This window comes from Mus pahari, chromosome 2 (genome assembly GCF_900095145.1).
Source record: "Mus pahari chromosome 2, PAHARI_EIJ_v1.1, whole genome shotgun sequence".
NCBI classification, from domain to species: domain Eukaryota; kingdom Metazoa; phylum Chordata; class Mammalia; order Rodentia; family Muridae; genus Mus; species Mus pahari.
In genome coordinates, this window is record NC_034591.1 from 15322498 (window position 1) to 15332654 (window position 10157).

A 10157-nucleotide genomic window follows, 5' to 3' on the forward strand; every position below is an offset into this window, starting at 1 on the left:
ACTCAGATGATGAGGACACATGTAAAGGCCTGTCTACCGCAAATAGGCAGCTGAAGATAAGGCCCAGGAGAAACAAATATCAAAAAAAAAAAAAAAAAAAAAAAAAAAACACCTAAAATAGGCTTATTAATTATTCATAGAACTTAATAAGCACTTCCAGAGCATTAGGAATTCTTGAAGAGCACTTGGCCTCTTTGGTCTGTTAAGCATTTCCTTTGTAATAGTCCTGCTAATAACTTGTACCTTCTCTGAAGGAAGGCCTTGCTGAGTCTGGGTGAACCTCCTCCCAGACCTGTTGTGAATTACCAATTCCAAGCTGGTGAGTCAGAGTTGATCCAATCCACTCGCTCAAAACTCACAGCTCTGTGGCTCAGGAGCCCCCAAAACTGATACCAGGTGCTGGGGTTCAGTGTGCTCCTCTGCCCCATGATGACAGACAATAGGAGAGCCATTGCTTCCCCTGACACACCAAGGTGGCATTCTCTGGAGCCATGGGTGGATCCAACGCCTTTGTACAGTTCACCTGCTTTCTCTATAGGGCAAAGAGTGCCTTGCCGGTAATAAATTCTCAAATCTAATTCCATCCTCTGGCATCCATGGCTGAGCGCATCCTCTTTTTCCATGGGCACCTCCACAAATCACTCAGGAACACCTCGTGCTGAGTAAGAGAAAATGATAAAGCACCTGCATGGGCCTCACACTGCAGCCTTGTGGCAGTCTCTGGGATATAATGACACAGGGCAGCACCACTGCAAGGCCAAGCCCCTTTGAAAAGAACCCCCACAGGTGTACTGGAAAAGCTAAAGACCCCTCCTGCCCAGCACCCCACCCGGAAGAGCATACTTGAGGGTCCTTGCCTCTGGATAAAGCTGAGCCCGATGCCACAAGTCCAAGAGCAGAGGCAGCTAGCTCAGTGGGAACACTCCTCAACACTGAGCTGTGTGCTGGGCCTCACGGAGGTCCCCAGCTCCAGAAGAGGTTTCTTCCGTGGCAGGGAAATTGGAGGTAGGAAGAGGAGACCACAAGCAAGACCAAGACAGAGGTCTAGAAAACCCCATGTTTGTTGGTAGGAGAAAAAAAAAAAAAAATGAATGAAGGCCTGATGGCACCAGGCTATAATCCCAGCTACTCTGGAGGCAGAGACAGGAGAATAACAAGTTCAAGGCCCAGTGGGGCTCTAAAGCAGAAGGCCAGCATGAGCAACTTGAGAAGACCCTGTCTCAAAACGCAATCGGGGAGGTTTAAGGTTATAATGCCTTGGGAGAGTGCTTGCCCAGCATGTATGAAGCCATTGGTTCCCTCCCCAGCACTGTAGCCACCCCCAACATGCACACACACATATGCACATGCACGTGCACGCGCGCGCGCACGCACACGCACACACACACACACACACACACACACGAATTTTCTCTCACTGTTCTTTTGTTTTCTATTTCTTGCCTTTCTGTCAGTCTGAGAGTGACTGAGGACTCTGCCTGTGAGGACTCTGGTGCGGTGGCTCACAGCCCAAGCAAGAGTGCTGATCCCAGACAAGCTTCCAGCACAGCCCCTGAGCTACGCAGGTCAAAGAGTTGGTGCCGCACACCAAAGCTGTCTGGTTTTCTCTTGTCCAGAAATAGAGGCACTGCAGAAAAGGTTTTGATCTTTTTAAAGGAATTTGCCAGCATAGCTCTGCTGTCCAGGTGCTCAAGGCAAAGCCAGCAAAGCCAAGCCAACATCTTAAGACACTCATGGAGGGTCTAACCACTACCAACCAGCAAATACCAGCTCTCAAAGCTTGTCTTTAAAAGCACTAGTTCCCCAAAGCCCAGAAACCTGCCAGAGGTCATTTTTAAACCAGAATACTGTGAGTCCTAGCCTCTGTGTGTGTGTGTGTGTGTGTGTGTGTGTGTGTGTGTGTGTGTGAGAGAGAGAGAGAGAGAGAGAGAGAGAGAGAGAGAGAGAGNGAGAGAGAGAGAGAGAGAGAGAGAGAGAGAGAGAGAGAGAGAGAGAGAGAGAGACCCATAGACCGTATGTACATGTGTGAGCCAGAAGAGAACACCCGATGTCCTGATCTACCTTACTTTTGAGAGACAGGCCTCTCATCAACTTTGATCTAGGCTAGCAGCCCCAAAGCCCCAGCAACATTCCTGTCTCCCCAGTACAGAGTGCAGGGAGGGTGTGGGGGCAGGGTGTTAGGGGCACTGCAGACATGCCTCGCATTTCACCAGGAGCCAGAATCCAAACTCAGGTCTCCCCTCTTACAAAGCACGTCTTCTTACCCGCTGGGGTCTCTCTCCAGCCCCTCGGTCTTTTACTCTGCTCTTGATTCAGGGTCTCATATAGCCCAAGTGGCCTTGAACTCCTCATATAGGCAAAGATGATCTTGAACTTCTGATCTTTCTGCCTCTGCCTCCCAGATGTTTGTAAGTATGCACTACCACACCACTTTATGCGGTTTGGGGGATTAAACACAGAGCTTTGCGCACACTAGGCAACTCTGCCAAGTGAGCTGCCGACCTAACATTAAATTATTATTATTTTTGATTCATTTCAGCACATAGACAATTTGAAAGAGAAGTACAAATACTTCCCATATACTTCTTGGCCCCGTCCAGACACATGGCCCATCACTCTGGCTCTTTGTTACAGGTGCTGAACCCACACATCACTGCAACCCGATGGCCATTGATGGTGTTGGAGTTCACCTTCAGCACTGTCTATTCTCTGGGTTGGAACAAATGGATAATGGCATCTGCAATGTCTGCCGCCCTCTTCTGACCCCTGGGAACTCTTCTCTTTGCACCGTTCACATTGCCCTCAGAATTTTGTCATCCACAAACTCTGAGAGCTGCCTTCATGTCCTGTCCTTACAAAGACTTCCTAATGTTTCTTTTGAACTGAATTCCTTCGATTGGGATCAAAGATAAAAATCATGCAATGCCTTACTCTGGGCCTAAACTATATAGTCTAATTTTAAGAAAATTCCTAAACTATTGAGAGCCACATATTCTTCCACACACTGCTTAGACAAAAAGAACTTAATGGGACAAACGCAAGCTCTCAACACTGGACAGCTGTTAACCATTTAGTGTCTTGGGCCTTGCTTGGTTGCTTTTCTATTTTCAGGAAGATCCCTAGTCTCTTGGTGGAATACTCTATAATGTGTGCACAGCCGATGCCAGTGTGGTGGGGTTTAGAGCTGGGCACAGCCTGTTATGATAGGTGCACCGATATTCCTCGCACGCACGGTGTGCAAAGCTCTGCTTCACATCTCCCCGCAGCTCCCACTCCTGCCTTCACAGTGGTGCACCCTGCCATGTTTTTGGCTCTTTTCTTTCACCTTCTGGGCCTAGCTAGCACGTATGTTTCCAAGCCAACTAAAGGCCATGTTTGAAACCCAGCGAGAGCCTTCTCTGTGTGACACTGAAGCAGCTTGATCATTTCCACACAAAATTACTTGCTTCTTGGCAGGGCTAAATGGTGAACTCAATTAGTAAATCCTGAAATTTAATTTCCACTTATGGCATCCATTGTCAAGCACTGACTCCCTGACCACAGGAAGGTTCTTCTCTGTACTTAACCCACTGCGTTAGGTATGTCTCCCGCTGTATTCTTCTGCTTCCATACACATAAAATGCTGGATAAAACACTCCCATCACACAATCCAAAACCAATGCGGGGTCCTGGTTCATTCTGTATGGGGAAGCCAGATCCCATGGAGGGAGTGAGCTGTACACAGGGGATGTCATCAGAGGTCTTTGACAAAGATGACAATAGCCACAACATGTCTGAGCTCTGTGCACTAAGTCCTTTGGACAGCATTAACCTCATAGCCAGCCATACCCATCTCTCACACCATGTCAGCAGACAGCACACGAGCAGGCATTATGGGGCCTCTTATACCTTGGAGATTATCAACCTGACTATTCTAGAATTTCTAGTGGCCATGACTGTGCAGGTAAAGAACTACAGCCCAGCCCATCAGCTGTAGTTGGCAAAACCAAGGGCTTATGGGCTGATTCGCTGCTGTTACAGGCCGGCTGGAGAACAGCGGCAAGCCGGTGAGCAGCGGTGTGGAACGGCCAATGTGCTGCAGTCTTTTTTTTTTTTTCCTTGCTTTTTTTTTTCGTAGAAAGCAATTATATCCAGCAAGTCAGCTATAAACTTTGAATGTAAATAAACAGAGCACTATAGGCAAGAGCTGTAAGGATTTATTAGAACGTTAGAAAGTTAGAAAATAAAAATGTGAATACAGGAACTCTATGCCCATATCTTACAATTTCTTAAATTTAGAAACAATTACTATAACTGATTCTCAAATGACAGCTGATATCACTAAGATACCCATTATTATGAGAAAAATAAACATTGTAAGAACTCTGGCATTGCCAGTTCAAATTTTATCCATATTTGTGCCTCCTTAGAAGCACCTCAGGATGCCCTCAATATTTTGGGGAAAAAAAATCTACTCTTGAAATATACGTATAGCTTGGTCTTTCACTAATTTCACTTTGTTGCATGCCTGATAGGGTTAGCTTACTTAAAGTGTTTATTCTTACTGCCTAGGACGTTTTTATTCAACTGCTCTAAACATACTAAGCAATCTTGACTCTAACAGTAATAATGTCTTTGTCTCTGGTTCTGTTAATTCTAATGATTGGTCCTAGGCTGTTCCTCCCCTTCCTTTAGGAATGGTACCTTCCAGCCTCTCCATGTGCATGAAAAGTGACAAGCATGGGTCCCCATATTTCTACTTACTGGGCCACCCTAAAGACACGGTTTGTAAACTCTGCATGGATATTATCTTTCTCTAATGATGCTTGGTTTGCATATGTTTTTAACTGATGTATAATGCATTCTTTCATAGTAGCTTGTCTAATTGCTGCTAGAACTCTGGAGAACATTTGTAATTGAGACCTTGTAAGTAATAAGGCTGCAGTTAAGGGTTCCTGAGAATCTGAGATACCTTACACTTTAGGGAGATCAGTCTAGGATGCCCCTCATGGGAGGAAATGTCTGAGACAGATCAACAGAGTCTGCGTTTGCTGAGTTCTGCCCCACACACACTTGGACCTCCTGGATGTCTCTTTAGTTTTTCATAAGCCAAATATACCGATGCAGCCCTTTATGAGATAGACAGAGCCGCTGTTAGCAGACCCTCTGACCTAAGAACTCTGGACTCTACCTGGCATCAACAGTATTTCCCAGCCTGCTTTACGGCAGTCGGGACTACCCAGATCTTCTGATCTTCCTTCCTCCATACTCTGTGGTGCGCCATGTTTAATTGGAAATATTTTTTTAAAAAGTACTTGTGAGTATTTATGAACCAGTCTTGAGTTTACATCCAGACATTACTTCACTGTTTCTAAATGAATATTTCCAGGTAGTGACTTCGTGTCAGTTTAACATTTGGTGAAAATTCTTATGGAGAGCAAAAGTATGTTCCACAGACATAAACAGGATGTAGATGGCAGCCTTGTAACTATGGGTCAAGCAACAAACAGTTGCCTGAGCAGTCCATGTTCCCACTGGCAAGTCTTACAGGGCTGTGGTTGGAGCCTCACTTTAATTGGGCTGGGGTTTTAAAATGTCATTTTGACTTGTTAGCAGCAACTAAAGCTCACTCTCAGTCCCCACAGGTGGCCATGTAAGAGTGACCCACGATGACATACATCTCAGCTCTGGTTTGACTCTGCCCGTTTATACTGCTGCGGGCATGGCTAAGCATCTCGCTGCCAAATTCTTTTAAGCTAGTTCTCTGACTTCTTTATGAAGCATACTTTCCAGTCCTCTATGTTCTTGCTAATTATCATCCAAAAATGATTTAGATTTAACATGGAAGATGATACTATTCGCTAGCGTGTATAATTTAATTAGCCTACCAGCAATTTACACGGATACAAATACTTATACACATGTGCCCTATCACAGTCATTCTTGGAAGATGTCTATCAAAAAGAAGTTTTAACTGTATCATCTCTGTGAAGTGCCTGTCTCTCATGGATCACTTATTAATCAGGAAATCAAAGGTAGAGCACAAAGCAGGAAGTTGCCGTGTAGTAGGGTCATGAAATTATCACTGGAGACACCTACTCCAGTGTCCAGAGAATGGATTCCTGTTGTAACAAAAGAAAGCCTGTTCTTCCTGTATGGTTTACTCAATATAACCCACGGGAATAAAGAGGCTTATGCCAACCCACTTGAGTCGAGAAGAGAAAGAGGGCTGGGGATAAGCAGAGACTGAATCCAAGCCCTGTTTGGGCAGGAGGAACTCCACAGCTGTGTTAAGTACCTCATATGCCCCAGGCACTTGCATCCTTACTAAGGATACAGAGATGACTAAGAGAGCTCGCAGTCACCATCACAACCTGGCATGGGAGAAAGAGGGAAGACAGGGAGTGTAGTCACTGTGTTCTGTGAAGTCTACTTGGAAGACTTCCAGAACATTCTACCTGAGATGTGACATCTTACTTGGACCTTCAGTGATATATGCAGTTCCACTTGAGTGAACGAGATGTCAGCCTGTATCAAAGTAGAAGAAACAGCTAATACAGAGCCAGGAAAATGTATTCACAGGCCACACAGGCTAAATGGTAAAAGGCCTCCAGGGCAGGGAGGGGAAGGAGGGGGACCTGGAGGTATGGGAGCAGCACTTTGAGTCTGCATTTGGTAGATGGTTTCATGCTTCAGTGATGGAGGCAGTAAAAGCAGATGAGCAACAGACATGAAGGAGGGAGTCAGCGTGAGGGCAGACTAAGGGGTTTGCTTGGGACTTGAGTTTCAGGAGTCGGATAGACACATGAGGTGATCCTGAAACAGGGTAGTGAGTACAGCCCTCAGGAAGTGGAGCCTGAAGGTATGGGGGGTCTCAGGAGAACAGAAGTGCCCAGGAGTAGGATGGGCTCCCAAGAGGTACATTACAGACATAGAGTCTGTATGACAGTCGTGGCAAGGAGAAGTTGGTAATGCCCAAGGGATGGGAGTAGTACTGAACCAGGCCTTTTCTATCCAGCACATGGTATGTGTTGTAGCTTGTCAAAAAGACCCTCACTCACACAAAGACCACAGAGACCACCATCATTGCAAAACTCATGAGGATTTTACTTATCCAACATGTTAGGGACCCCCTCTCAGCACGCAGGCTGGAGGAGAGACCCAGAACAAAGGAAGAACACACTTTTTATAACTTTGTAAGGGCCAGATATAGGCACAAGGGTAGTTTGGCGTATTTTAATTGGTGTAGCCAATAACTTTTTCAGACATTGGTTGGTTTGTATAGGGTGACTCTCATTTTGTCTGTCCTTGAGGTTTTTAGTGTGAGGCGGGGCAGGAGAATTGTTAATCTTGTTTTTGAAGCTTAGTAATTTTGACCGTTAAAGCTACGTTTCTACATTGTTTAGTCAGCCCGCTTTTTATCGGACTCTGTACCTGTCCTGCTAGTCCAGTTTCAAAAGTCCTTTTGAAGGGGAAGGTACTGGGTAGTCTTGAATTTATTTTGGATATTACATTTGCACATTGAAAAGACAAGCAGCTCAAAACAAAGTTTATTTCCCAGCTGGCCAAGTATGGAGGGAGCCAGCCAAGGAGAGGGTTTGGAGACACTTATAGCATAAAAAGGCAAGGTGACTTAAGGCATAGAGAAAGGTGATTGGAGGTGATGCAGTCCATACATCAGCAATTAATCTCCACAACTCTTCATATGAAGCGCATGTAGAAAATGGTGGCACCATCATAATGTAAGGGCTTCTATAGTTCTAATGCCAAGTGGATTTGACCAAACTGGTCCCAAATGCTGAAAACTAATGTAGATGATCATTGTTCTCCAAATCCAAGATAGGCTGAGGCAGGATAAACATGAGCTCAAGGCTACAGACAGAGTAAGTTCAAGTCCAGCCTAGGAAATGTAAAAAGATCCTAACTAAAAAAGTAAAAATGGGCTAAGGATATAGCTTGGCGCTAAGCATGTGCCTGGTATTTGTGAGGCTCTACTTTAAATCCCCACTGACGAAGAAAGGAAAAAAGAAAAAAAAAAAAAAGAAAGAAAGAAAATGAGGAGGAGTTATGTACAGACAAGCAAGTGGGGACTCAGTTGTGTGAGCTCCAAAATGTGAAGTCTTTAAAGTCAGCTAAAGGCAAGAAACTAGGGCAAGTGAAGGAGGCAGGTTTTGGTGTCCCTTGGTTTCAGCAGCCTAAGAGGCAGGAACGTGATACTGAAGACAAGGGAGGTTCTTAGGGGCTGCTGAGAGAAGTGCCTACAGGAGTCCAGGTAAAAAGCTAGTTGTTCTCCGAGTGCAGAAAAATAAGAGACTTAGGGAGTTCTTGGCCACAAATGGGACATCTACATCGAACCCCTCCTCGACCCACAGGGAGGGCAGGGGACAGAAAGCCCAGAGGGAGGAGTGGAGGGTGACAGGATCACTGTGCTCATAAACTTACATAGCTGTGATTGCCTGCGCACAATAGCAAGCCAGCGAGCATCCCAGCATGCAGTGGGAAGGGACTCTTGAGCCCTTACCCCTGACTGGAGAGCAATGGACAGCTGGCAGTTTCTGGGGAGCCGGGAGACAGTTTTTCTTTAAGGGTGTGGTTCCTGGCCAGTTTGCCACAGTCTCATAGATAGCCCTGCATCTATATTGACAGCACAAATTGGAGTTGATAAGACTATTAAATGTCTTAAAGGAGAGAGGAGATGAAGCTTGGGGTATAGGGAGGGAGGGACAGATATAGCAGAAGGTCGGGGAAGAACTGAGAAGAGTATAATAGGACTACACTGTATTAAATGCCCACAGAATTAATAAAAGATTAGGTAGAACTCTCTACTGAAGAAGTGTTACCATTAAATCTGTTTTCTTAAAAGTGGCTGTTCCACCATGACTAGGCTGGGGAGAGAACTGGAAGATGAGCAGTGGCTCCCTAAGAATTACAACCACGCACTGCTCCCTGGGTTAGATCAAAGCCAGGCACGCAGCTCAAAATGCATGCTATGGCGAACACTGTGGGAAACGCCTGTCCTCACACCACAGACCTCACTGTAGACCATTCGCACAGGCTGCCTCCCATCCTGCCAGTGTGGGGTGACCTGCACCGTAGGAAGCCAGGCTCCTCCTGCTGCTCCAATCATGAAAAGCAGTTCCTGGTTTTCTGCCTAGTCTGTCAGAGTGCAGGGGTGACGAACATCTCGATTCTCTCATTAAACGCTCTCTGAGGAATCTATAGGAAGAACACTTAATCACACCCCCATTGGACCTGCACACTGCGCTACTTCCCTGGTTAATGTTCTGAAAAGGAAAGTGTTCTCGCTACTGTCTCTTTCCTTGTGGTAAGCTGCATTTTAAAATCTAAATTCCATTGAGACCATTTTAAAGGGGAGAGAGTCTTCCCAAGGATCACCCATCTTGCCATGGCAACCGCTTCTAGTCTTTAACCCTCAGGCCTTTCTGTAAGAGTCAACATTACAGATCAGCGGGTTAGAACCTCTGGTTGCTCCTCCAGGGTCCCCAGCTGTCTTCCCATTCAACACATATACACACACTCATGCACACATACATACGCATATATGCGCACACACAGACACATACACACATGCACATATACACACATGTGCACACATGCACATGCATATGCCCACTGATGCTGGGTTGTTTAGTTTATTGTTTATTGGGAGGTGTTTTGTTTTGGTTTTTTTGTCTCTTTCTTTATACCAAAGCCTTATTACCTTGCTAGTACCTGTTGGGTAGCTTCTTGTATTCAAGTTTTTATTCATGACCTTGCCTCCTAAAGAACCATACTTGAATCATTCCTTGAATGTTTCTTGTGAGACCATCAACCTCCTAGCTGCCCAGTTCTACCTTACCCGACTTCCCTACTCAAATGTGTATGTACACATGCACATATATGTACAGTGTATGTGCTCATGCACATATGTGTACAGTGTATGTGCACATGCACACATGTGTACAGTGTATTTTATATTTTGAGCGGATAAATCAAGCAGCAGACCAGGCCAAGGTATTCCACGTGGGAGAGGTTTATTATGAGGGAATGGGGGGGGGAAGCGGCGAAGTGGGTAGAAAGGTAGAGAAAAGGAGGAGAGAAGAAAGAGGTGGAGGAGAAGAGAGAAGAGAAGAAAAGAGAAGAGAAGAGGAGAGGAGAGGAGAGGAGAGGAGAGGAGA

General features: G+C 45.6%; 1 protein-coding gene across 9 annotated transcripts in view; it reads left to right on the plus strand.

Moving 5' to 3' along the window:
- Positions 1-10157, plus strand: part of Magi2 (membrane associated guanylate kinase, WW and PDZ domain containing 2) — a 1405204-nt gene that overhangs the window by 1353283 nt on the left and 41764 nt on the right. For 4 of the 9 annotated variants that reach the window (XM_021191616.2, XM_029534897.1, XM_021191618.2 and 1 more), the window contains one exon: positions 4675-4763. The exons of the other annotated variants lie outside the window; for them this stretch is intronic. In XM_021191616.2, the coding sequence (XP_021047275.1) occupies positions 4675-4763 (89 nt within the window). The remainder of the gene's footprint in view (positions 1-4674; positions 4764-10157) is intronic. 9 annotated transcript variants of the gene reach the window in all.